The following is a 27,066-nucleotide window of genomic DNA, read 5'->3' as shown; positions in this document are numbered from 1 at the left end:
AGAGGATTTGCAGGGCAGCGAAGTTATTCTGTATGATCCTATAATGGTGAATACATGTAATTATACCTTTGCCTAAATCCACAGAACGTCCAACACCAAGAGTGAACCCTAATGTAAACCGTGACCTTCGGGGGGATCTTAGTCAGCTCCGGCTGCTGCAACAAAAACACCACAGACGGGGCGACTTAGACAGGAAACATTTATTTCTCACAGTTTTGGAGGCTGGAAGTCCAAGATCAAGGTGCTGACCGATTCAGTATCTGGTGAGGGCCTGCTTCCTCGTTCACAGACGGCTGTCTTCTTGCTGTGTCCCCACACGGTGGAGTGGGGAGGGAGATCCCTGGGGGCCCTTTTATAAGGGCAATAATCCCACTCACAAGGGCTCTGCTCTCATGACCCGGTCACCTCCCAAAGGCCCCATCTCCTAGCAGCATCACATGGGGATTGGGTTTCACCGCAGGAATTTTGGGAGGACACAAACACTCAGTCCACGGCGATAACGATGTGTCAGTGTAACGATGCTGATACTGGGAGAGGTTGTGTGTGGGGCACCAGGGGGTGTATGGGAACTCTCTGTACCTTCTTTTCAATTTTGCTGTGAACCTAAAACTGCTCTAAACAATAAAGTCTATTAAAAAAAATCCTCAAGCGACCCAATGCAAATTTACATATAAGATGGAGTTTGAAGCATGTAGGTGAACATTCTAAAACATCTTTTACAAAAGAGCCAGCCAATTCTTCTAAGCGAGCTCTTTCATAACTATTTATTCTTTTAAGCACCAAGGCATCTGGGGCGCTTCTAACTGGGAAACACGGTGTGAAGGAACTAAAGGGACATCCTTCCTTCTGGCACCATCTGCTTTCTAGCATCGCCACTGGGGAGACCGTCCCGTGTCTCATTACCATCTGGGGGCCTTGGCTGTTGGTTAGCGTCCCAGTCACTGCTCTGAGCACAGTGAGCCCTGCACACGTTTCCGCTGCCTGGGCCAGGTCCACTTGCATGACATGCTCTGCACAGATCTCCCATGCTTCCCTGAAAGTGGGAACGAACACCAACCCCTCTGAGAGATTTTACTTTATAACCTCTACCGTCCAAAGTGATGCTTTGTACTCCTTTTGCGAGCCTGGTAAAAGACACTCTCATGCAGTACTAAGGCCCCTTAATGTGTTTATGTGTTAATGCTACGGAGACCACATAGGAACGTAGAATTGTGACCAGGAGCCACACGATTTGCAATGAAGCCCATTGGGGTTACGTCATGCTCTGCCCCTTCCCAGCTGGGTGACCTCAGGTGAGGTTCTTTAACATCCTGAGTCTGTTTGTTCCCTCTTCTCTAGAATGCCAGTCACACTTGCGCCTGAGGTTGTTGTGGGGATTATATTCAGATAAGACTTCTAAGGAACTTAGCCCAGTGCCTGACACATTAGTAGCCTTGTTTATTATGGTCATTAATTACGTTCCATCTGATGAAGACAAAGGGCATAGGATCAGCTCCTGAGACCCTGAATAAGTCCCTGGAACACCCAGAAACTCATTTGCAGTACCTGTAAAGCAGGTATTAAAATGCTTTGTCTAGGGCCAGCCTCAGTGGCCTAGAGGTTAAGTTCCATGCCCTCTGCCCCACTTCAGTGACACAGGTTCAGTTCGCCACATGGACCTACACCGCTGGTCAGTGGCCATGCTGTGGTGGTGGCCCACATACAAAATAGAGGAAGATGTGCAGCAGATGTTAGCTCAGGGCGAATCTTTGTCTATTTCACACGTTTGCCGGGAGGATGTATAAAGTATCGGATATCTAACTTTGGAAAGTAGGTACCACTTCTTGAGCCCTTATGACACACTAGGCTCATTGTTAGGCTATGCAATCACACATTAGGGAGTGGGTACTAGTGGCTTGGTTTCCCACCCCTCCTTTTGTGGTGGTGGAGGGGTCATCTTCCTAAGGCTTGAATGCTCCGCCAAACATCCTCCCGCTAGATTAGAGCCAGGGGAAGGCATGGACTTGGTTGTCCGTTCAGCCCCGTCTCTTCCAGCCGCCCTTAGGTTACATCCGGTGTGTTGAGCGCATGAGAGAACAAATGAATGAATGATGCAGCCGAACAAACTCAGGCGGCCACGTTCCTTCGGTCTCTAGGAGATCCAGAGGCCAAATCCACGGCAAAATCTAACGGGTGTGAGCTCAAAGTGCGGCCTCGGAGCCGCAGAGGACTCACCCAGGAGCGGGGCTGGGTGGGACTCCAGACCCAGTGAATCCCAGCAACCTGACATTTCAAACTGGTACCCCCGGCTGAGTCGGACACACACCCAGGTGTGAGCACCTGAGTGTCTGCAGGGTCTCAGAGGAGAGAAATCTCCTCCTGGAGGAGCAATCAAGGCCGGCCTCCCGGAGGCGGCCTCTGCGGACCACAAGAGGGGTGGGTTGCGTTGGAATTGGCAGAGGGCTCCGAGAGGCCAGGGGCGTGCTCACTTCGGTAGCCCCGGAGCCCGGCAAATGGGCAAGGCAGGGGCAACACGGACTCGCCCCATAAACAAGCCACAGGCCTGGAAGCCGCAGGAGTCTTTCCGCGTACCTCCCTCCTCCAGGCCCGCGGCGTCGCACGCGCATGCGCGCCCTGGCCGGTCTGCAGTGGGCCTCCCAGGGCACATGACCGCCACCCTCCCGGCCAGCGCGCAGGCGCGGGGAGAGCGCAGGCGTGTGACGTCACTGAGCGCCGGACTCCGCCCCTGGAGGCGTCGCGCACTGGCGGCGTCGTCATGGAGCTGAGTGCGGGTGAGAGGTCGCCGGGGATGGAGGGAGGTCGCCGGAGAGACTGGGGTGGCGCCGGGGAGCCCTGGAGAAGGACGGGGGCTACAGCAGGGCCGCCGGGGGCGGGCGGGCGGCGCGGAGGGGTCTGGGTGGGGTTCGGAGTGGAACTGGCGGCGGACTTGGACCCAGTTGCTCGACCGTGTCGGTGGGTTAAAAATAGTGGGTGAAGAGGAGGGAAGGCCACCTCTGGGCACGTGGTGGCGTCCGTGAGCCCCCGTGCCAATCGTCATAACTACCCCGGGGGATCTGTACTCCTGCATCATCCCCATCTGACAGCAGGGGAAACTGAGGCTCCCGGCTGCTGGCCGAGGCAGGACTGGAAACCAGTTTAACGGGGTCTTCGCTACTGTGCTCTTAAATGCTTCCCGGGCCTCGGCTGTACCGGGGCCTGTCCCAGGCGCTGGGAAGCTCGCCCCGAGCCCCGGGGCTCTAGGTCACCCTCTAGTGGAGAAGAGCTTTGGTGACTGATTGCCTGGCAAGGAGAATCCTGCTAGGGCCCTTGATGCGCCAGGCTCTGTTAAAGCCAAGTTCCAGAGCCAGGAGGAAGTCCACTCCTGCCCTTCCCACATGTGTGGCATGTAACAAGCCCATGATACCGTGGGATGATAACACAGACCCGCGGAGCGCCAGCACTGGGCTCAGAGCTAGAGGTAGAAGGATGAATGGGACCCGAGCTGACCCGACAGGCCCAGAGCCGGTGGAGGGGAGTAAAGAGGCCGTTACAGAACAGGGTTCAGGCATTTCACACATTAATATACGTCGCCTTTTGTTATCCTCATCATTCCCCATGTTTTCCTAACTTTCCAAGGGCAGGGACCTGCCGTTTTTTTTGCCCTCTCCCCTTCCAATTAGCCCGTTGCTTTCTAAATGGGAGTCGCTTAAATGTTTGTGATTAATGGACTCTCCAGAGCAACGGCCACCATTTCTACATTTCTTGTGTCCCACACAGTATCCTGCACAGTGTTGGGGATGTTGTACGACCTATGGGTTGTTAGTGAAAGTGATAAGTGTAAAAACCTTAAATAGTTGTGCCAGTGTAATTGTTTCTGTTTGAAAAAAATCAAACAGATAGGGAGGGTGCCCTGGGTTCCTAAAGAAGGGGCATCTGTCTGCGACTAAGCACTCAGATAATGTTTCCCCGGGGAGGGAGAGAAGGGCTGGACCAGGAAGGAGAGGAGAGGAGGTCCAAAGGGGGCTCTCCTAAGGGAGAGAGAGAGGTGGGCAGGTGTGTGGGGCAGGAACCAATAGTGGTTGAGCCACTTTTTGCATTCGAGGTGAGGGTGATGGGAGATAAGGCTGAAGTGGCCAGCAGGGCTTTCCAGCTCATTGTGTACCCTGTGACAGAGGGATCCACAGGGCACTGGAGCAGAATGGAGGGGAGACTTCCTGGAGGTGGTGCCCAAGCTGGGCCTTGAGGAGTGAGGGTTTGCTGGAGGGACAGAGAGCCAAGCCGACTTTCCAGTAGAGAACAGCAAGCGGAGAGCTCCCAGCAGGAAAGAATAAGCCAAGTGCTGGAAACTGCCTGTGTGGCCCTACCCACGCTGACACAGTGTAATCTCAGCCTGCATCGTTGGAGACGGGCATTCCCTGAGCACGGCCCCATCTGCAGTTTTGATTTCTGGAGTGGTTCAGAAGCACAGCTAGGGTCAAGAGGCACCAGTCGTGCTGCAGTGGCCTCCAGGAGGCCCTGAGCCTGACTGTGAGGGGCCTTGTCTGCACACTGCCGAGGGCATTAGGTCTAGCTGGGGGCCTCAGCAGCAGAAACTTTTAGCTGTGGCCCTTACACCTTAAAACTATGCATAGAGGTTTAACAAATTGATATCAATGGGCGGGGGCGGGGCGGTAGACTATGCATCAGTGACAAAAGGGGCTGCCTGAGCACAATTTGACCTGTCCTTTAGGGGAGCACTGTGCATCTGCAGAGGGCAGAGGGTGCTTCGTACTGAATGGACTCCTCTGCAAAATAGTAACTAAAAGCAACAGCCAAGTGCAGAGCAGTGGGTAGCTGCGTGTATAGTGCCCGACCTTAGGGAGAGAGCAGGCGGGTGAGAACCCCGTCTCCTGGGTGAAGCCCGAGCTCCCTGGGGAGGAATTCACAGCACTAACGGGCGCACGGATTGCCTGGGGGGAAGGGACCTGGGACCTGGCAGACAGCAAGCAGAGAGGGTTTTCATTGTAGATCTGTTTGTTTGTTTTAAAAATCCATTTACAAAGAATTAAGCTTTTAGAATGTAATTTATTTACATGATTCAAAGCCACACAATTCAGAAATGTTCACGGTGAGGAGCCGCCTCCCAGCCCCTGCCACCTCCCATCCCCGCGACTCCGGTTCTCTCTGGCCGTGGGGCTGCGCCCTTGTGTCACTTTTGAGCAGCCTCCACTCATTTAACGGAGACTGAGGACCTGAGGGGTTAAAGCTGCCCCTCCCTGCTCGGTGATGAGAGGTCCCCCAGCCACACACCCGGTGGGGAGAACCTCATGTTCGCGATCGGTGTGTTCAGTTATGGCGAGCACCGTCTGAGTTCTCTGAACAGAAGAGGTCGACCTGCAGCTCCCAGCCTCAGAGATGCACACGCTCTCAGCACAGTGTGTGTGTCGCCTGCGGAGGCTCCCGGATAGCGTAGGGTACATAGCCCTCTTCAGCCTGAGTTACGTTTGGGCACTGAATCTCCTGCCAGGTTGGGAGGAAAAGTATTCCAGCGAATGAGATTACCACATGAAATTCCCTGCTTCGTAATTCACAATGCTGGCCGTATAGGAAGTTGTTATGAAAATAAATCAAGTAGTTGATATGAGAGTGATTTGAAACAAACTTCTGTACAAGTACAAGGATAGCCTTTTGGACCAACTAAAAGACTCAGTGAACATTTTTAAATGTTTCTATGTGAATGTGCTGGTTTTGTGTTTTTTCTAGTTAAATGGAAAATGCTTTTTATATTTCTCTACTCCAAGAGGAGTACATAATTACTGCAGATTTTATTAGGACTGCCCTCGTCAAATAATACTAAAGTATATTTGTCACCTAAAACTGCGTTTCCAAAGTTGAGTATAGAATAGAAGATTCCCACCCTAATGAAGGAGATCATGGGTGGCAATCCGAAATAATGACCGGCCTGCAAATCACTTAGGGCTCGGACAGGCTTGCTGGATTGACAGCAGACGTCAGCTAATTGTAGCTGTCCCCAGACTAAATAGACTGAGTGTGAGAGGACAGAACTCGAGTCTCGGAGGGAGGGCTCTAGGCGTGCTTGCGTATGTGGTTTGGGTTGCATTTTGTTCTCATATTGCTACAGGCCAGTAGAACTAGGTTAAACACTTGGACTCTGTTGAATTTACTCTGTTTTTGGACTTGAGCAGTTTGTCGTGAGTGTAAGAGTACTCACTAGCCCCGATTTTCCCACGCAGACACGAGAAGTCCTAGATTCTGGTCTGGCGTGGCAGGGCTGAGGGGGCAGCAGGAGCAGGCCCGTGATAGGCCCCGGGACTGCCTGTGCTATGGGAGTCCTTTCTGCTGTATTAATCAGGCGCACCGTTTCTTGCAATAGGTGTTTCCAAACAGGACATTCGTGAGCAGATTTGGGACTACATGGAATCACAAAATCTAGCTGACTTTCCCCGGCCTGTTCATCACAGGATTCCCAACTTCAAGGTACTGAAGCGTTCCTGGAGCGTTGGAAAGGAAGCCGGGACATTCCTAAATGAGCGACATTAGTAATACAGTTCCGTCCTGCTTCATGGTGCATTTGAATTCGGTGGATGGGGAGTGGTGGCGTGAAATCCAAACCAGCTGGCCGGGGCGTTTTTGTGCTTCCAGACGTCCCTCGTGTTACTCGATCGTCACTCGCAGAGTCTCTTACTTTTCTGTGCAGGGTGGGTTCTGTCTTGCCACGAAGTGGTGCAAAGCCCACTGGTCGCCAGTCAATGCAGAGTGAGATATTTATCCTGGCTGGAAGCATGTCATTGTGCCTTTTCACAAAATTGGCTCCCTAAAAGCGGTGAGGAGTGATGCGGGCCCAGAGGGAGGCCCCGCTGCCGGCGCCTTTGGGCAGAGAGGCAGGCCTCGCTAGGCCCTGCCAGCTCCGGGCCTCAGTTTCCCTACTGTTCAGAACAGAAGACAATCAAAGATGTCTGTCTGTGATGCTATTCATAGAAAAAAGTTTGCTCAAAATTGGCAACACAAGACAACTCATGGTCTTCGACATGCACGCTTTCCACGAGAAAAAGAAAGTGCTTGTTGACAATACACCGACGGCCCCGTCAGGCTTGAGGACGTTTGCCATCACCCTCTCCACTTGGGCTGGGCTCTCCCCGCGCCTGGCTTCTCAGAAGCAAACCCCAGCCGGTCTCTGGTCCTCAGCTGAGCTGGTCCAGGGGCCATCCTGTCCCTTTGAAACACCTGTTTTTGTATGGTTTTTGTTGCTACTTTGTTTTGTTTCTGTGCTTGTTACCTCAGGGAGAGAAATGTACATGAAGTACAGGGAAAACAGGAAAGATGCACAGAATTAGTAAAAAAATCTTTAAAAAGGCGTCAACTAGGAGAAGGACGGGGGTTCTGGGTTAGTGGGAATAAGCTATTTCTTGATTTAGGCGGTGGTTACGCAAGTGTGTTCATTTTGTGAAAATTCATCAAACCGTACACCCATGATTTGTACACTTTTTGTGAAGTGTGTTTTATTTCAGTAAAAAATAAACTGGGGCTCGGCTAGCTTTCTCAGCCCCTTTCTCCCCTGCCTGCTTTCTTAGACGTTTCTGGGTGGCTCTTCAGTCTCGTCTCAGTAGCGCGCCCTGCCTGGCTGGGTGGGATACAGGACCAAACTGCTCAGGCTGCACTTGGCCCACCATCATGTTGTCCCCTCAGTAACTTGCAATTGCCTTTAAAAACAGGGTGCTCCTCGTGCTGCCGAGCATTTCCCACGCTTGCAGGCGTTCAAAATGGCCAGAACCATTAAAGTCAATCCTGATGCTCCCCAGAAAAATGCTCGCTTCCTCGTCCTCGACGTAAGTGCCACTCTTTCTCTTTGCCTAACCAGGGCTCTTATCTGGCTTGCCAAAACATCAAAGACCTAGAAGTTTTTGCCAGAATGCAGGAAGTTAAAGTGGACCCTGATAAACCGCTGGAAGGTGTTCGGCTGCTGGCGCTGCAGGTAATCTTCCTTCCCTGGGCTGGAGCCCGGGCTCCTGCCGGACCGCGTCCTCCAGGTGGCTGGCAGTGCGTGCGGTCCTGCATTTAGAAGGCTGGGGCTTCCAGGAACAGTGCTGCGGTCTTTCGGTTGTTAGCAGTCAGTCAGTCAGAAGTCCTGACTATTTCTAGATTCAAAGACAAATGACATTCAAAGTGATGACACCGAGGCGTTCTCACCTCTGATGCGCTTCATCGGAAGAGAAAGGTTGCAATGTTTATTTCCTTCTGCTGCCTTTGTAATATAATTCTTTGAAACTTGATGATCCATGGTTTGATAAATGAGTCCCCAAAATATATAAATTAAAACAGTGTTTCTTATATATGTAGGCCCCTTTTCAAGAAAAAAAGAATTCCCCTAGGGTTGCTTTAAATTAATTTGTTACAATTTAATTTAATAATTATAAACGTAAAACTGGGTATAAATTTTAATGCTCGTAGCTCTTTTGCACCTATACAATCAAAATAAGCATATAAATTAAATATAAACAAAACGATGAAAGCAATAACATCCAAATAACAGCACTGATTTAATCTGAGGGCTGGTGTTCTTTTGCTGAAACAAATCACTGCTGATACTGGGGACCTGCTGCTGAATGTAGCCATGCAGGATCTTTGCAGTTCTGCCTGTGCTGCCACAGCTTGCGTGGTGACCCGGTTCTCGCAGACTCCTGAGGAGCTGTGGTCACGCGGCGCCTTTCGTCCTGCTTGGCGAAGTAAATAAGTCAGAAAAGAACTGAACAGGGAATGAGGGGCGCTGGGGTCGTGTTCTGGGTCTTTGAACTGTCTTCTGTAGGAGATCGTTTGCTAATAGTGGTTCAGCCCCAAGAGAGGCCTCCTGTTTAGGCTCTTCTGGAAGCATTCTTTCTTGCCACCTTCATTTTCCCAGTCAGGAAATCACTTTGATGAACTAGAGAAGGCCCCGCAGTGAGCAAGTGAGCAGTTACTGTGTGTGAGGCACTGTTCCAGCGAAACACTTCCCTGTGTTACTCCATTTAACTCTACCAACAACCCCTAAGAGTGATCTCCATGCCCTTATGACTTTGAAGAAACCAGACACGGAGAGGGCAAGTGTCTGGGCCAAGCCACACGTCAGGAATGGTGGAGCCGAGATTCTGACCCACCACGTGACTCCAGAACCTGCTCCCCTCATGTGTGAGGGTCAGGGCGTTCTTACCTCGCAGCCCCTCAGAGCGCAAACTCAAAGGCCTCAAATGTGCTAGAGATTAGGTCAAGGCAGCCTGTCAGGGGAGTGCGGCCAGGTGGCAGGATGCAGTAGCCGAGACCTCACCGTTGCTTCATTTATTCCGGGAAGTCAGCAGCTGAGCTGTGCAGGATCTGCGTGTCCCAGGTCTGCGCCGGGCACGGGGATGTGCTGGTGGAAACGCAGAGACGTGTGCTCCCTGCACTTTAGGGCCACGGGCTTCTCAGTGCTTTCTGGAAACTAGTGGGTCAAGAATCACCTGGGAAGCAGGTGAACCTGCAGCTGCCTCAGCTCTACCTGACTGCAGGCAGGGACGGGGATGCACATGGCACAGCCCACACCTGGGGACACCGTGGCCTGTGCTTGGGGTTGCACAACTTCCCAGACTCAACCCCAGACCTTGCATTGGTTGCTAGAGTCCATTTTTAATAAACACTCGATGGTCCTTTGGGAAGCACTGTCCTGGGCAGGGTAGCATCTGCCAACCCTGGCTGCATGTTGGGCCCCCCGCCACGGAGCTTGGACACCTCTCTGCTGCGAAGGTCAGGTTCTGAATCAGAGGCTCTGAGGGTCTGGACCTCAGTAGGTCTTAAAGCTCCCCAGGTGATTCCAATGAATGACTAGGGCTGAGAGCCCCTGAGCCGGAGGTGAGCGGCTGCCAGCAAAGAGGGAGTAATGGGAATAATCCCCTGTCCGCCAGAGTCTGGAGGCTGCAGGTGGAATGAGCCCAAGCTCTTTAGTACCCAAAGGAAATAGCACGCAGTCGTGGCTCGTGTCACATACTCTTCCTTGTGGTTGCAAACCTTTAAGGAAGCCAGACTGTGATTGTATAGGCCTTTTGTTATCTCAGGCTGTCATCTCCTGCACAAAAACTAAAACAGACTATTTTTCACATGAAATATTTTATAAATTTTATGATTGCCTCACGGCCTACCCCTGTATAATCTACAGAGACACCCTTGGGCAGTGGTTCTCAGCCTTTCCTGTGCGGCAGAATCACTCTGTGGGCTTATTAAAGCGCAGTGCTGGGCCCCAGCCCCAGAGCCTCGGATGATTTCTAACCAGGGCCCAGGGGCTGCTGATGCTGCTGCCCGGGGCACCCACTGTGAGAGTCCCCGCTCTGGGACTCACAGTGAGGCACCTGAGAGATAAAAAGAAGAAAAGAGCTGTTGACGCAGGTCGGTGTTAAATATTGATTGCAATGAGTACAATCGAGTTTGAATGGCAAACTAGATAGAAATGATGGAATAACATTTTAAATGTAGCTGTGCCGTGTCGGTTTCAAATTAAAACATCGAAACTGTGTAGGGCTTAATGCTGAGAACAGGCGCCCCAGGAAAGTTATGGTTGGAATCTCTATGAGAACAGATCTTTCTTTGGATTTGCATTATCATTTTGTACCTATAACGATTTTGAACAGCAAGTAAATTAGAATTAGCAACTTTAACGAACGCCCTGCCTCTTCATCCTAAGGCAGGGTAGAATTGTGGCTCTAAGTATACTTGACCCCCACATATTGTTTAATTGGATTTGCAAACAGGTCATTTCCTTGGCACACACCAGAAAATGCAGATAACAGTAACTTGTTTCCATTCCTGAAACGTTAAAAACATAGACACGAAAGTACTGCTTCATTTTGTAATTTATTGATTGTCTTTCTTTTAAAAGAGCAGAAAAACATTGTTGGTTCCAACACCACGACTGAGAACGGGATTGTTTAATAAGATCACACCACCCCCTGGGGCAACTAAAGACATCTTGAGAAAATGTGCCACCTCTCAGGTAAGTGCGAGAAGCAGCAGCACCCACGAGGAAGGAACTGTTCCCATCTGAGACTTCTGGTGAGTTAGAATCACGTAAAATCCCCCACAAGGTTGGAATCTATGTTAATAAAGCCAAATGAAAAGAGACGGTAAACTATTCAGCAATCCCGACGTTAAAGGAGTAAAAACAATGTGAGTACATGTATTCTGTTTGTGTAACTCAGTGTGACTTTCTATTTTGCACCAAGTTGGAAAATCTAAAATTTCCTCTTGGAAAAAAAGAAAAACAAGTCGTCTGGTGCTGTGGTGCCCTCTAGCGGTAACCTGCGACATCGCCCTGGCGCCCTATGGCCTTTTCTTGAATGCCACCAGAGCAGTTGGGGACACAGTAAAATTTCTAAGATGTGTTCCACTGGAAATTGCCTCACCAGTTCTAAAGTGATAATGGCTTTAGCAATTTAGTAATGTGACTTTATTGAGTGCCTCACGATGTCGTAAAACCAAAATGTGTAAACATTACACGGAGGTGCATTATAATGGACTCTCCTTGTACTTTACAGATAAAGAAGTAGAATTTGATGACTTTTTTCAGAGTCCTAATCTACTGGGAATAAAAAATAGGGCATCGACATATTCTCTTTTTTTTAAAGTGATTTTCTACTTAAGTTTGATGAATAAAAGTTGAATATTTTATTACTTATTGATAACCTGTCTTATTCCAAAAATAGAATTTGAAGTGGCTTACAAAATGCGTATAATAAAGTAAAATAATAAAATATAGGAAAAAGAGCAAAGGGAAAATAAAGGTAGAAAACTAGGAGACAAGCGTGATTCTGGTCAGTGTTCAGAAATGTAAAGTGTGTGCCCCTCTGCAGTCGGCGGACGTGGGCCCCAGATTGGAGCCCACATCTCCTAGTGCCAGCAGGAGTGTGAGCAGTGATAAAGCGTAGGTCTCAGACAGTCAGAGCAGGCCTTTTCCTGGGATTGTGGTCCAGGTCAGATACACCCATGGTGCTCGTGTGGTGGCCTGTGTCACCCTTACCAGCGTCTCTGCACCCCCTGCCCCGCCCGAAAGGTGGCTGCTGCACTGCTGGTTGCCAGGAGTGCCCTGTGAAGCTGTGGCACGGGCTGGTCCCTCCTGGGTGCTCCTCACAGTGTGGCCAGGCCCAGGGTGATGCCAGACCAGCTCTCACAACTGAGCTTGTGGTGGGACTGAACGGCAGCTTTTGGCGTTTTATAACATGAGATCCTCATCAAAATCAGAGATCCAGAGACGTGAACCTCAAAGGGATTTTTGTTCTCGAGGACTTTCGAGCCAAGGACTGTTGGGGGTCCCCTTACTAATCACACCTACTGCTCCTCTAAGTGACTTGTCACACACTTGTAGACAGGGCCCCGTACCACAGCCGGTGACCTGCTACTGCCAGGTCCTGGTCCCTACAGTGCCCTGATCTGCTTTCCTAGATTTACCGGTACCCTCCTTATCTGAGAATCAGACCCCGTCAGCGCCCGAGTCTTTAAATACAGGCGTCCAGTAGTTAGTGTAAGTAGGTGCGCTTTTGGTGCATTTTGGTTGAATAAGCAATATTTCAGAAGGGATATGCTGTACGTGAAAATAATGGCCTCCAGGATTTCATACGCAATGCAGGTGTCACACCCAGTTACTGACCGTGTCTGACATGCCAGATGCGTTACCTCTGCTCTCTCGTTTCGTTCCCACAGCAGTCCTGAGGAAACTGAGGTCAGAGGGCTAGGAGGGACCTGGACCCAGTTCCGTGGGACTCCCGAGCCTGTGTTCTCACCACTATTTGACTGCCCATGAGAAAAAAATAATTCCCTAAATTTTAGGAAATTAATATCCTGTTCAGCAGTGCTGTCGGGTCCTCCTGGCCTCTTTCCTGGGGAAGCAGTTGGGGAATTATTCTCCCACGGGCTCTGAGCCCTGGGCTCCCTGCGGTGCCTCTCCACAGCACCTCGTGTTTGCTGTAAGGCCTGCTAGTCCTTGCTCCATGCAGGAGCTGCTGCAGACCCCGAGTGCTCCTCCCCGAGCGTGAGGAGGGGGTCGCCGCTTGCTGCCGGCAGGCTCTCAGGCCGCCGTCTGTGTTGACAGGGCGTGAGGAGCTTCAGCACTCCCGTGGGCTTGGACGCCAGGGTCCAGGTGGACTTGGTTGTGGTGGGGTCCGTGGCTGTTTCTGAGAAAGGTAAGATTCAACATGGGAATCCTCGGGTGTGATCGCTTTCCCTGCAGCTTGCTGTCCCCCACCCTTCTTGTCTTTTGGGCGTGGACGGTAAGTCATCTCGCTTTCTGGACACGTGCCTGGCCCCCGCCGCTGCCCCTCTCATTCACTTGGGAGAATGGACCCAGGCCTTCCCATTCCCGGCCCTGTGAGCACCGCTCCCGTGTTTGCGCTGTCCTTCACAGGACAGATAAAGGGAAGTAAGCGCTCTTCAGCTGGTGAGAGCTTTTCCCTCTGGTCTTACGTTAACTGGAGCTGAGTGCACTGCGGTATGTCCGTAAATAGTGGGTTTTGGAGCGCTCCAGTTACACGGAGAGACCTTGGTTCTAAGCTTTGTCTTTGTGATGAAGCAGCAGCCTCCTGGACAGCACGGTGCCCCGGGCCTGCCTGAAGGCCTGGCGCTCTGCTGAGCCGCCCTCGGGACCGGGCCCCTGTGGCCCTCGTCCCCGTCCTCACTGCTCTGCCCCAGCCCCGGCTGGGTGCTCTTTGAGAACAGTCTGCGTATGCTGCAGCGGGAGCAGCGGGCTCCGGTGGGATCAGCCCATCTCAGACCTGCGCTTGGACCCTGTCCTTTGGGCCCCCTGGGGAAGCGTCCTCGCCTCCCGTCCTTCCCAGAGAAAAAGGCGAGAACTGTCCGAAGACGCTCGTCCCCAAAACTCTCTGTGAAAATTAGTCGGCCACAGCCCAGTTCTGCCTTCAAGAGAGGTTCCCGGGAAATAGTTGGAGAGAGATGCTCTAAGTCGTTCGATCCAAACCCTGAGCGCCGTGTTTTTAAATGCTGGCCTTTAGTATCTTCACCTTCAATTTACTCTTTTCCCCACCCTCGCTCTGGCTCGTGTGTGAGATGTTATAGTTCTTAATCTTTTCTTTCCGTGTACTCTCAGTTACACATGCTTTATGTGTGTCATCAGGGCTGGGTACACATGGGCACACTTTTCCTGTGTGCCAGGCGGACACTGCGTGTCTCTGCCTTGGGCCCACAGTGAGTGGAGGAGCCGACAGGATAGCTGAACTATGAGTCGACATGCTTGGCGCTAGAAACAGAAGTCAGAATGTACTTTAGCGGGCTCGGAGGAGCGACCCGCAAGCCTGGAGCATCATCTCAGAGGTGACCTCAGGGCTCCGTCTCGTGCTGGGTGTTTTCAGGGCAGGTGGCGCAGGAGAGTGAGAAGGAGCAGTGTGGTCATGTAGCTTGACCCTTTGGTGGCTGGGGCTGCCTTTCCAGAGGCCTTGAGGCCCAGTGAAGGGGTTTGGGCTATTCTCTTTGGGCTATGGAAATTAGCAAAGATTTCTTCTTTTGAAAGATCATCAGGAGTTTTCTGTTTTAGCTCAGGATGTTTGTAGAAGAAAACAATGTTTTGTAAGTGTCATCCTCCAGATAACCCCCTGGTTAAAGCAACAAAATCACTGTGCACATGTTTATAAAATTTGAATAGCATGGAAGCATCACCCGGCACCTGCCCTCTTCCTGTCCCCACGCCCCCATTGGCAGTTCCTTGTGCCCCTGCATGTGATGCCAGCGCCGCGTGAGGTCCGGGTGTCCTGTGCGTTCCTTGCATAGGCTGTGTGTCCATCCTGTTTCCGCTCTGCAGGAGGGGCAGCAGCACTCGGCACTCTGTGCCATGCGGAGGATGGGTCTCCGCCGTCTTTGCCCGTCATGCGGACGGGTGGGCGTCCTCCTGTTGAATAGCCCTGACTAACAGACACTTATGTTATCTCCAGGGTTTGCTTTTGACTTTGCCCTTACAGATAATGCTAGAGTGAGGTAGAATCTTGTCATATGGTCTAGATGTGCTTTGAGGACTGTCCATGGGGTAATTCCTAGGAGAGGAGATGCCAACCAAAGGGTGGGTTATAAATCCTGATGGATGTTGCCAAATTACCCACCAGAAAGGTTGTCTGCCTCACATCCCCAACACCTAGTGCCTTGCCTCTCTCCCCGCTCCCTTATTAATAACTAGAATTATCCAGCTTTAATTTTTACCCCTGAGATAGTGGACAATGGTGTTTCACTTGCTTTCTGTTCATCTGCCTGACTCTTTCTGGGGACTGTTCATATCATTTGCTGTTTTTCTGTTGAATTGCCTTTCTCTTGTTTCTTTGCATGCACAGCTTTTATTTGTAAAAGCAGCATGATCAGATCAGAATCTTAGAAAGACGCATGAGCGATGATGTTTATAATCTTGGTGACGACACTGGTGTGATGTTAGGTAGAAGTCACAATTTCTGAAACGCCATGGGCCTCCTAAGGAGGGGAACATGTGGACTCCTTTGGGAGGTAGAAGGCATTTTAACGTGTCCTGTCTTGCTGCGTTCTTTCCTCCTGCTTAGCTTCTCCTCGAGCTTCAGGTGATCCTTTTCTACTGCCACCGTTTACGAATGTGCGAAATGGGGCTAGCGCTCCTTAACCCGCCCTTTCCTCAGGAACTTTAGGGTTGAATGGGGTAACTGTTGAATGCTTTTTACAAGACAAGGCTGTGCTGTCTTCAGTCACGTCGGTATCCCTGATTTTTGAGTTTTTATATTCTCTCCAAGGGAAACGCATGAAAAAGATTTTCCCATTAATAGGAATTTGTTCTTAGTCTTTTTAAAAACTACTCTCTCATTACTTTGAAATGTGAGTCCTGCCAACATAAAACTCAGGTGAATGCAAGCTGGGTCTCCTTTGTAGGGAAAGGTTTCCCTGTTTCAGAGGTTTGAAGTTCACTTTACTGAGTGGTAGCCACTGTACATAATCAGTAGTGTTATTCCTCTCTAACTCCTGTAAGTCCGTTTTTGGTGGGCTGCCTGTGGGGTTATTATGGAAGTTTCCACGGAAGAGCCAGGGATGTTGGGTCCAAGTTTCTCCTTCCATTGTGATGTGGTGAAAAATTTACTCCTGAATAATTTTCAGCCAGACTCCACAGAGATGGTGATTTTCTGTGTTGTCTCTTAGGCTGGAGAATTGGGAAGGGAGAAGGTTATGCTGATCTAGAATATGCCATGATGGTGTCCATGGGAGCAGTTAGCCCGGAGACGCCAGTGGTCACCATCGTCCACGACTGCCAGGTGCTTCCTGGGAAGGGGCCACTCAGATCCACCGCCATGCTCCTCTTGGGGGGTGGTATGGGATGGGGTGGGAGGGACTGGTCTCTGCCTTGGCTCTGCCGTGTCGTGAGTGGTGTCGACTGGCCGGAGCTGGATCTGGTTGCTGACAGAGCAGGCAGGCCTCATCCGGAGTGGGTTTGGGAACGTCGTACTGACGCACCGCATGGAACTGAGTAGTGCAATGGACATGATGGACATTACGAGCCGGTTCCCTGACAGCCCCTCTACCGTCTTCTGTTTGCCCAGGTCGTTGACATACCTGAAGCGCTCCTTGAGGATCACGACCTCACAGTGGACTATATTCTCACTCCAACGAGGGTCATTGCCACGGGGTGTGAGCGCCCGAAGCCAGCGGGAATCATCTGGTCAAAGGTGGGTCACTGCGTGGCCTCGAGGGAGGCTGCAGGGTCCCGTAGCCAGCTCTGGCCCATAGCCTAGAGGCGTCTCCTGTTTTACTGTGTTCTCTGTCTGGCACAGCGGCTGTCCCCAGACCTGGCATGGCTCTACGTTGGAGTCACCCGTGAGCTTTTGAACAGTTCAGCTCCTGAATCAGTCTCCAGGGATGGGCCCAAAAATCTACTTTTCGAACCGCAGGTTCTGACAAGCACTAGGTTTAAGGTCTACTGCTACAAGACACGTCGCTGTAGATGGCAGCAGTGAGCACATCCACTGGGAGGGGTAATGCCCTGGATCTGTTTGCCTCCTGCTTTTCATTTCTGAGTTGTCTTCCTACGTCCTATCACAGTAACGTCCTGTCTCAACGGTTTTCCCTTTCGCAAACCCACATTTTCTTCCTGCAGTCTGGATCTGCAGGCAGAACTAAATCAAGTGGGAGGCAGTACCCAAAGCCCTCCTCAGCTGCTGCCTTCCTGACTTTTATCTCCAGAATAGGCAGGGGCACATACTACAGGTTAGTCTGCAATAGGAGTTGGACCCAGCAGCCAGCCTTAGGCCGGCATGTCAGAGGGTTGTGACGCCGTCTGCTGGCAAGCAGCCAGAATTACTGAGCAAGCGGGTGAAGCTGTGCTTCCCTTGGAATGAGACTCGGCTAAAGAAGCGTGTTTGTCCATCTTCCCGTTCCTCAAACCTGAATCCCCCAGAGTTGGAAGGCAGCCTGCCTTTGGGGACAGGCAGTCAGCAACATCCACCTCCAAGGGTGAACGCTGAGCCGAAACGTCCTGCACGCACACAGGCGCCACAGCCAGGCGGGGTTTGGGCCGTCGGGGGTCTGCACCCCTTCCAGGTTAGCCCCTGATAAAAGCAGAGAGGAGGAGCTTGCGAGACTCAGAAGTGAGTGCCCCCTGAGCACCAGGGAGAAGGTGGTGGCACCCTTGGTGAATATTAAAACATCCCTTGGTGTCTTTCATAAGAACCTGGGTTCACCTTGCAATTCAGATCCACCGCTTCCCTGTAAGGGGAGGCTGACGCGCGGGTCATAGGGGCAAGGTGGCGTTTGCCCAGAGCTGGGAACACGGGCCTGGGGAGGTTGCACACGGGGCTGGCCACTGCGAAGCTGCAGGTCCCCGGGGGGCCTGTGCTTCATAGATGAGGGCAGATGCAGCGCACGTCAGGAGGGGTCTGGGTGGCCTCTGCAGGGAGAGAGAGATGGTGCCTTGGGGAATAGCCATGGTTACATTCTGCAGATCTTAACAAGAAAAATATAAAAATAGCAACAAATTAGGGCATCGGTCGGGTTAGACAAATATAATCGCTCTTACATAAAAAACAAACTCAGCCAAAGCTTCTGAAGACGTGGTCAGCCACACTGATGTGTGTGGGGCCTCGGGGCCCTTGCTGCTTGTTGGGACCTCAACTTCGTCCCCTCTTCCCGGAAGATGCTAACTGTTCATGAGGCCTGGGCAAGAATCTCACACTTTTAAAAGGCCGTTTCTCGTATTTGGGTCCTGTGTTCTCGGTTCTACCACCCAGTGGTCGTCCCTTTGCGTGCATCGTACGGAGGCAGTGGCTTTCCCTGGCCCCTGGGGTTTCCGTTCTGGCCTTGCTGCAGTGCAGCCAGAGTGCATTTTCGTCGACGTGGGGCAAGTCCCTGTGTTCCACTGAAGATTCGGGGAGGGGCGGGGGGAGTTTGATGCTGGGTTATGATACTATTTCAGATCGGCTATTTGGCAAACATTGGTATATCTTTCCACAGTATTCTACCCACAGACTCCTTATCATGTAGGTATTAAAATCCAAGGATTTGTCTCTTGTCTATTTTATTGGAATGTCTGGAATTGTGTTTTTCTTCTAAACACTGTAGACCACTCAAATGAAGGTTGTGAAATAAGCACAAAATGTGATGCATTTTTTTACTCCTTCTTCATACACAAAGATAGTGCAGCATTTGAATCCCTGGCCTTCGTTCCAGCTTTTCAAGCAGCGAAGGTCCTGCCCCAGCCTGGAGACCAGCCTGGTGTGGACTGTTGCCCGACTGTAGTCGCTTCCAGCAGTGGATCTCTTCGACCGGCCTTCTGAGGTCACGCGGCTTTGCTCCGCCTGTGCCTCGTGAACTTGAATACGGGAGGCCAGACGGTCTGGTGCTTGAGAGCGTGAGCTTAGAAGGTGACATTGCCCCACTTAGTCGCTGTACCTGTAACCTCGGGCGCTCCCTCTCCAAGGCCCCCATTTGTTTGTCTGTGAAACGAGGATGCTGTCAGTCCTGTCCTCGCAGGGTTGGTGGGAGGCCGCGTGTGTAAAGTGCCTCGCCCAGCGCCTGGTGAGCCTTGGCTGTCGTCATGGTCACGAACGTGAGATGGTGGTTAGTCACTGTGAGAGATCTGCCTGGAGCCTGTTGCCCAGTGTCCATCTTGGCGCTGGCGGCAGAGTCCTCACGATAGTCCTTTGGGTGGTTCACTGAGCCGAGACTGGGTCTCACCCATGTCTCTCTGTGGCTGTGTGTTGTTACGTGGGGCCTCGCCGTGCGCTTTACTGCCTCTCAGTGAAGGAGGAGGACAGAGACGCAGGAAGGAGGGAGGGAGGCCCACACACGTTCTGCTTTCCCCTCCTCCTCCTGGAAGGTACGTCTGATCTGCATGTGGGGTCCCTCTGTCCCTCAGGGTGGTCTCCTCGCCAGGTGACCTATAGAACTCAGGAGACTTGTCCGAGCTACAAGGTGCCACGACCACTCCCCTCATCCACAGGCCACCTCCCCTGAGAGCCCAGCACTCCCTGGGCCCAAGCCCCAAGTCCCCCCGGGGAGGGCAGCGCATTCCCCGTGGTCTCTGCTGGGCAGAGGACGGTGCAGGACACCTGAAGGCTGGGGTGGGGCATCGTCCTGAACCGCGGGCGCTTCTTCCAGCTCAGGTGACCGTTTGCTGTCCCTACCTGGGGACAGCCGTGTGCGAGATGATCTGTGATGGGCCGAGACCCTTGGCCCAGATGCCTGGGCTCTGGCAGAAGTAAACTGCAGGTGGCCGAGGTCCCTGACCAGCCAGCCTCCGGCAGCCCCACCCTCAGCCCGTCAGCTCCGGGGCTGCAAGTCGTGCGGTGAATCGCAGCCAAGCAGTGAAGCGTCCTGCTCAGGAGCATAGCCGCCTGCTAGACCCAGGCGCGCGTCGAGACAGCTGCGGCAGGATGGAGCCCACCATGGGACGAGGCCAGGCCTGTCCCGTGTCCCCCGGCTCCCCTCGCACAGCCCCGAGGGGCTGGACCTCTGGACAGCCGAGATCCATGCGTTTTTTATTATTTCCTGTGAGCTCGATTGAGGCAGAGGGAGGGTAAAGGACCGACTTTAGGAATACCCTGGAGACGTGGGCAGACCGCGGGGTGTGGCTGCAGGTCCGGAGAAACAGCTGTCCTGGAGGGGCCCAGGGCACCCACAAGACTGTGCCCACCCCCTGGCACAGCCACAGGTCGAGCGACTGCACCCCGTGCTCCCCTCAGTAACTGCCGTAAAGGTATCGTCCTGCTTCCCGGGGATGGCAGCGTGACACCATGGACCAAAATCTGGGTGTCTCACTTTCTCAGCTCAGCTCATTTTCTCCTTAATTAAGGAAATGGGATTCTGCCAGGGTTGTTCTCGTGTTTAGACTCAAAGAAACAGGTCATTTTGTAGCTTCCACAGCATGGCCTCTTTACCCTGCACAGCCTGTCTGGGAGGGTGTTCTCCGATGGTCACAACGTGCTGCATTGATCGCCTTCTTGAGAATGACAGACTCCTCAAGAAAAAGGGTTTGGGGAAAGGAGCTCGTCTGAGGGGCCGCAGCCCTGGGAACTGAAGCTCAGCTTCAGATCCCACATAAACGCGCATTCTCTGGAAGCAACAGCTGAATGAACTGACACCTACCTGCAATGGGGCCAGCGGGGTAGGAGGGCTGCCAGATGCTTTCATCTTAAAACAATTACTGTATTTGACCCAATAGCTCACCTTCTGGGAATCTGTCCTAGGGAAATATTTATAAATTCAGGTGAAGGTTGATTTGTATGTATTCAGGTCTAAGGCAGTGCCTCAAAATAGGGGGAAAGGTTAGTCACTTAAACACCAACCCAACAGTTCAAGTGCACACAGTGATATTTGATGGCCTGAGAAGATGCTCCTGGGGTAATACGTATCAAGTGGAAAAAGCAGAATATAAATTTATATGTTTGATATGTAATTTTGTGTTCTCATTATGTTAAAATGTGCATAGAAAATAGATGGAAAGGAATATACCAGAATATTAGCTAGTTATCTCTGCGAGGTAGGGTTTCAGATTTCTTTTCTCCTTTTCCCCCCAACATTTCCCACAGCAAGCACATGCTACTTTCCCAATCAAACTCATCAGTGGAGAAGACAGCAGATTTGGTAACCATCTTCCAAGCTGGACTTTCATCCTAGCTGTGTTTGAATCTGGTTTCACAGCATTAAGCTGTATAGTCTCTGTTCCCAGTGCACTCAGAGGTGGTAAAGATGAGAGTTCAAGGTCCACCGGTTCTTAGAATTCGTGTGCTTGTGTATGTGAGCTTGTGTCCACTGCTCTGTCCAACATGTTTGTGCAAAGCTTATGCCTGCTCTTCCCCAAGGGGCTGATGTTCTGGGATATGGAACACCATGGACACCAGAAAATAACAATGTTTTTCACTATTTTTTTTCCTGAGGAAGATTCACCCTGAGCTAACATCTGTGCCAGTCTTCCTCTGTTTTGTATGTGGGATACCTCCACAGCATGGCCGACGAGTGGTGTGTGTCCGTGCCTGGGATCTGAACCCACAAACCTGGGACGCTGAAGTAGAGTGCACAAATGTAACCACTATGCCATGGGGCCGGCCCCTGCTAAGTAATTTGTACTGACTTCCATGCCGCTCCAAGTAGCCTGTCTCTTCCTGACACTGGGGCACCGTCCAATTCAGTGATGGTGTGGTCATTGCCCCTGCCTGTCCTTCAAGGGGCAAACCTATGGAGACTTCTGTTAAGTGGCACCTTTGATCAGCTGTATGCAACAAGGTGTCTTCAGTGAGCTGCATTATGATTGAGACACTGTGGTTAGGAAGGGAATAGCTGCCTCCGGGCGTGGGTGCCCTGCAGGTGCTGGGCTCTGCCCCTAAGCATGCCTCGTCCTGGAGTCATTTCACCTTGGTCATCTGGAGGTACCCAAACGCATTTCCGTCAGTGAATAAGCTTTAATCTCACGCAAGAGAACTGACAATCGGTGCCTAAGTTCTACTTCACAGAAAACCCCAGTGTTTCTGTTTATCTTTGCCAGCAGCTGCTCAAACACATTGTAGCATTTTAGACCCAGAGGCACTTTAAAGATCATCTGTGCCAGTCTCCTTACCTTCTGGTCGAGGACAGTGAGAGGCAGGAAGAAGAGTGACTTGCCCACGATTGTAAAACCAGTGTGTAGCGGAGGTATGGTTACAGCTCGCGTCTCTTCCTCTTGCGTTGGCAGCAGACACCTTGAGAGTCTGAGTTCTCATCTGTATTAGACTTATCGCATGCTTCTAGGGGACAAGTCTGTAAATTTCATCTTGAAAGAGAATACGTATTTATAAATGACACCTGTACGCCTCCGTGAAGAGTGGTTGTAGCATATGAAAGAAAATCAAATTTGCTTTATATGATTTTTTAAATGGAATGATTAGTTACAGAAGGGCAGAAATATTTTTTTCTGTTTGATTAACAAGCAAAATCTTCCATTTCGCATGGCAAATTGACAAAACGTAACAAATCTTGCTAATTGTCAACCAGGAGAAACCGAGCACTGCCCCCGTGGCCCTGTCCCCAGCAAGAGCCCCCCATCCTGTGGGCTCACAGAGGCCTTTCTGTCTGTGGGGACAGCAACCAACCAAGGCTGGCCCGCAGAGTCCAGAAATGGCAAACAACCGGGCAAGTGGCAAAAGCCAGCTCCTGCTCAGGGAGATTTTTCCATTGGACTTGTCGGGGAGTGTGGAAGGGGGGCTGACCTCGCTCCCGAAACGACCGTTTCCATTTCTGCAGACCCGTCTGCCTCGGCCGGGTGTGCCGCGGCCGTTCCATAAGTTCGTACTGTGGTACACGTTTTCACGATCCTCTGGCTCATTGGTTGGCGCGTGCACCGGCTCGGGATGAAGCGGCTCCCCGTGCTGTGCGCCGGAGCGTGTGTTTCTGCGTCACACGACGTGTTTCAGAATGGATTTCTGCTGCCTGGGTATGGAGCCTTGTTTCCTGACACTTCCTTCTGCCCCAGGGAGCCCTGTGGTTCCGCCGGCAGAAACACCTGGGAGTCACGGCCCTGCAGGGTGGCCCCTGGCCCAGAGCTCGAGCGGGCGCTGTGCCTCCCGGGAGGCACGCCTCGGGGCTCCCACAGCCGCGCTCGGAGTGGAGTAACGTGTAGTTCTTTCACTTTACTCACACTTTGTCTCTGACTGTAATCGCAGCTTGAATTTTCTCATCCTTTCTGAATACTAGGTGTAGTAACTGAAGAAATCCTGAAGAATCTAATGATGCCCAGTTCGATCTGTTTTTAACTATTCTGACAGATAAGGAGGTAGACCAGGGGCTCGGGAAGGAGCTGTTGGCTGGACTTGGATCACCTTTGGGTTCTTTGGGACCCAGAGCTCCAGGATGCTGGTCTGTGGGTACAGTCACCTGCGGATGAATCGATTGAAAAACGTTGCAGAGGGTGAAAGGGAAAACTTCTTTTTGATTATACAAGAGCAGTCACATCTTGTGACTGTCTCCATGGCATAGACGTGATGGTTCTTTGTTTTTTCTTTGCGTCTGAACAATGGGAAACATTAGAAGGAGCGGGCCTGGCTTTGCGTCCTTCTCTGGCAGCTGAGTCTGTCCCGCCCGAAGACCAGAGTGGACGGGTGCCGCCGCGGAGGCTCCTGCTGCGTGCGGCAGTGCGGGGAGCGAGGGCAGCGACGGTGGGGGGCCCTGACCCACAGAGGAGGCTTTGCTGAGGTGGGGAGCATCCTCTCCTCCGCACCAGGAGAGAGCCACGTCCTAAATCAATGCGCACTAGCAGCCTTGAGGCTTGCGAGAAGGCAAAGCACTGTTCTGTGTTTGTGTTTCTCTAAATCTTACCTGACTCATTGCGTCTTAGCGGGGGCTCGTGTGGCTCCTGTGGTTTGGAGGCCCATGAACAGACCTTGGGAAGTTGTACACATAATTGTGGGGAGCCCCTCTTGAGAAGGAACCCCAGCTTCTCTCCGAGGTCCCTGATTCCTGCCGAGGATAAGAACCATCGCTCCAAGTTACATTTGATCCTGAAAATAACGAGACCATTGATACTAGTGAACTGTTTAATTTTGTAGAAAAATTGTCCCTGTCTACCTTGTGTGCTGATCCGTATTCTGACAGACCCACGTCTGTGGGAAGCCCCGAGTTGGGACCATTGCTTGCCTCTTGGTAACTATGATCATTTACAAGCTTTGAGCCCAAAAGAAACACAGAAAGCATCTCTATAGAAAGAATTTTCAGAAAGTACAAACCAGTGTCTTTCTCTTCCTCTTCTGCCGTGTGATTCCTCCAACAACGTGAGACCAACCCTGCCCTCGGCTCAGTTATCCAGATGCCGCCTGAGCCTGTGGGCAGCCCCCAGCACACCGCCCCCGGGATGGAGGCTGCAGTCTCATTCCGGGCTGGATGGAGCCGATGCCAGCTGTTCACCCTGGCCGAGCCTCCCGTGCCGGGCTTCTCATGCCGCCCGGTTGTGGCAGGTTTCGGGGAATGCTTGGATCAGACCTGCGGATAGAAGTCCCCTTCCTTGGAACTTAACCTTTTGCGCAGTAGTCATTATGTTGTAGCTTGATGGCCCGTTGCTAGACATCTTTGCAAAGGTGGCGTTCTAGTTCAGGTTCCCTTGCTTGCGCTTTCTCAGCAAACCTTGGAAGCTCCAGTTGCTGAGATGCGCTCCTTCAGTGGAGGGGTGGAGACGAGGGGGAGGTGAGCCCTGTGAATCTGTTAAAGACTGCACCCCACCCAAAGGGATAGGGAGGGGGCAGGCGTGAGGCGGGGACCCCCAGTATCCTGTGGGTCACCAGGTCCATCACAGCCCTCATTCTAGTGACAAGCTGGGGGGTCAAAGCTCCTGGTTAGGACAGTGGGGGTCCCACTTCCCAGAGGGCCAGGCTGGGCCATTCATCGTCTACTCCTCTGGTGCAGTGTGGCAGGTGGAGGCTGCTCACGAGAGCACCTGGCAGAGGCCCCCTGTGACTTCACTTCCCCCTCCTGTGTGATCATGTCGTGGTCCCCTGTGGACACCCTGAGAATAGCCAGGCTGTTTTACTCTTTCAGATCAGCTGTGAGATGATGGAGAAAATCCCAGTACTGAGGAGCCTTCGCAGCCGAGAGAAGCAGGCTGGGAAGGATGTCAGCCTGCAGGATGAGCCACGGGACCTGGACGCCAGCCGCCTGCAGACGGCGCCACTGCGTGCACTCAGGGGACCCCAGGCCCTACCCCTAGCCACGCAGCGGGAAGACGTGCCTGCTGACACTGTTTACGTTGGGAACCTCCCCCGGGATGCCCGAGTGAGCGAGCTGAAGACGGCCCTCAGAGCCCGTGGCGCGGCCCCCCTGCGGCTCAGCTGGCAGGGGCCACAGCGCAGGGCCTTCCTCCACTACCCGGACGCCGCCTCAGCCCAGCAGGCCGTCTCCTGCCTGCAGGACTTACGCCTGGGTGCCAACAGCCTGAGGGTGGCACTGGCCAGGCAGCAGAGGCCCAGTGACTTGGTGGACACCCGCCCTGGAGAACCGCACCCTAACCGTCGCCCGGCCGTCGCTGACCTATGACAATGCCCTGCTCCAGTCCCCGTGGAGCTTCAGCGGCCCACGGAGCAGGACACGCAGAGCTGTGGCTGCATGAGCCTTTCCTAGGGAGTCACAGCCTTCGTTACTGCCTGGCAGTCTCCTGATGGGTGGGGAGTGAGCAGTGACACCCTTCCCACGTGCGGGAGGCTGGGAACCCAGTGTGTGCAGGCTCTAGTTTATCTCGGTCCTTTGGCCAGCCGGGTGGTATAGACCTGTGGCTCTCTCCGTAGAGACAGCAGTTCGGAGGGTTCAGGGGGTTGAGTGAGCAATAAACAAGTGGGAGTAAGTGGTGACAGCCATTTGGGAGAGTGCGTGCTCTGGATTTGAGGGGAGTGGGAATTAAGAGGAACAGAGGATCCTGACAGGAGAGGCCCTGGCAGGGACCAAGTGCAGGAGCACAGAGGGCCAAAACCAGAAAATGCCCTCGTGTGCTTGGCTCCTTGGCTGCCACTGCTGGAGGGGGCTGTGTGCAAACTGCAGAAGCCAGGTAGTCAGTCCCCTGGGTACAAACTGCTTGTCACCACTCAGTCCTAGTGTCAGAGATGAGAGTCGGTCCCGCATGGAGCCTGGGTCGAACGGGTCCCACCTCCGTCCCCACCTTACCTTTCCAGCCAGCCCACCCTCTGGGTGAGCCCCCGCCGCTCTCAGCCAGCTGTCCTCACGCAGCAGGAAGCTCTGCCCCTGGGAGACACTGGCTTCCGAAGACGCATTGTCCCGGCCTACGTCGTAGACAGAGTCTTACACACACACTCATGCGTGCCCAGTGCCTGATGTGTTCTGGGTTTTTCCTCCAGTCCTCGGTTCCTAAAAAACACGCTGGATTTTGGCTGAACTGTGCTTTCTAAACAGAAGCACTTTTGCAGTTGATCCTGGGCAAAAAGTCAAAATAAGCATTTAAGTGGAGATTTTATTTTTTTCACATGTATATACATTGGAAACTTTAACTTTTTCGCCAAGGGTCTTACTGAGCATGTTTTAAGTGCATTATTTGCCTCAAGAGGGCAGGCCTTGCACGGGCTTTCAAGAAAACGTTGTCAAGGCCATCAGTCTCCCTTTGAGACGGTGTTTTCTCATTGGTTTCACAGTGAAAATACTGTGGAGACTTCAGACAGAAAATCTGTCCTAAGATTTGCTCATTAAACGCACTCCTTTTCTAAGTTGCTGTGAATTAAACGAGCCTGGGGCCTCTCGGCTCCCTCTTTCTCGGCCTGAACCGTCCGTGCCCGTCCGCACAGCTGGTCCTCGTGGTGTTTTTGTCCCTTGGCGTTCAGCTCGGGTGTCAGAGGCCCACTCACCCCCCCCACCCAGAGCAGCGAGCTGACCATCATAACCCCTCACTCTGGTTTCTGTCTTCTTTTTTCCAAAACCTGTCCCATACTTGACGTGTTCTGGTTTAGTTTTTGTTGACTTTTCTAGCGTTGATTTGCCACCATTAGAGGGAAAAACTGGATCCTGATCCCACCACAGGGAGCCCTGCATGCGGCCTTGCCTGCCGCCACCTGCCTGAGACCGCAGAGTCCTGCACTCAGTGATGACCCCTCCCGGTTAAGCCAGGTCTCCTGGGTTCCCTGTCGCCTG

The 27,066-nt window shown here is 52.3% G+C and overlaps 1 protein-coding gene across 9 annotated transcripts; it reads left to right on the top strand.

Annotated features, from left to right (window-relative positions):
* Positions 1 to 1,905: 1,905 nt before the first annotated feature.
* MTHFSD (methenyltetrahydrofolate synthetase domain containing) lies at positions 1,906 to 26,645 on the top strand. 9 transcript variants are annotated; one of them, XM_023637447.2, is made up of 8 exons: positions 1,906 to 2,771; positions 6,353 to 6,456; positions 7,838 to 7,951; positions 10,859 to 10,972; positions 13,064 to 13,154; positions 16,126 to 16,238; positions 16,524 to 16,649; positions 24,976 to 26,645. In XM_023637447.2, the coding sequence occupies exons 1-8, from the start codon at positions 2,756 to 2,758 to the stop codon at positions 25,468 to 25,470; spliced, it is 1,173 nt and encodes a 390-aa protein (XP_023493215.2). In that variant the 5' UTR covers positions 1,906 to 2,755; the 3' UTR covers positions 25,471 to 26,645. The 9 variants fall into 9 exon arrangements, with proteins under 9 accessions (XP_023493215.2, XP_023493220.2, XP_023493216.2 ...); XM_023637448.2 differs by lacking the exon at positions 7,838 to 7,951 and adding an exon at positions 7,692 to 7,805 and having other exon boundaries at positions 2,634 to 2,771; XM_070262140.1 differs by having other exon boundaries at positions 2,715 to 2,771; positions 7,692 to 7,951.
* Positions 26,646 to 27,066: the final 421 nt, after the last annotated feature.

This window comes from Equus caballus, chromosome 3 (assembly GCF_041296265.1).
Source record: "Equus caballus isolate H_3958 breed thoroughbred chromosome 3, TB-T2T, whole genome shotgun sequence".
Taxonomy (NCBI): domain Eukaryota; kingdom Metazoa; phylum Chordata; class Mammalia; order Perissodactyla; family Equidae; genus Equus; species Equus caballus.
This window is presented reverse-complemented; position numbering and strand designations above follow the sequence as displayed.

What these genes read in the sequence shown, in the direction of transcription:
- MTHFSD (XM_023637447.2), top strand. An exon ending in TTCGGCTGCTGGCGCTGCAG is followed by an intron (nt 7,952 to 10,858) that starts GTAATCTTCCTT and finishes TTCTTTTAAAAG; the next exon opens with AGCAGAAAAACATTGTTGGT. An exon ending in GAAAATGTGCCACCTCTCAG is followed by an intron (nt 10,973 to 13,063) that starts GTAAGTGCGAGA and finishes CTGTGTTGACAG; the next exon opens with GGCGTGAGGAGCTTCAGCAC.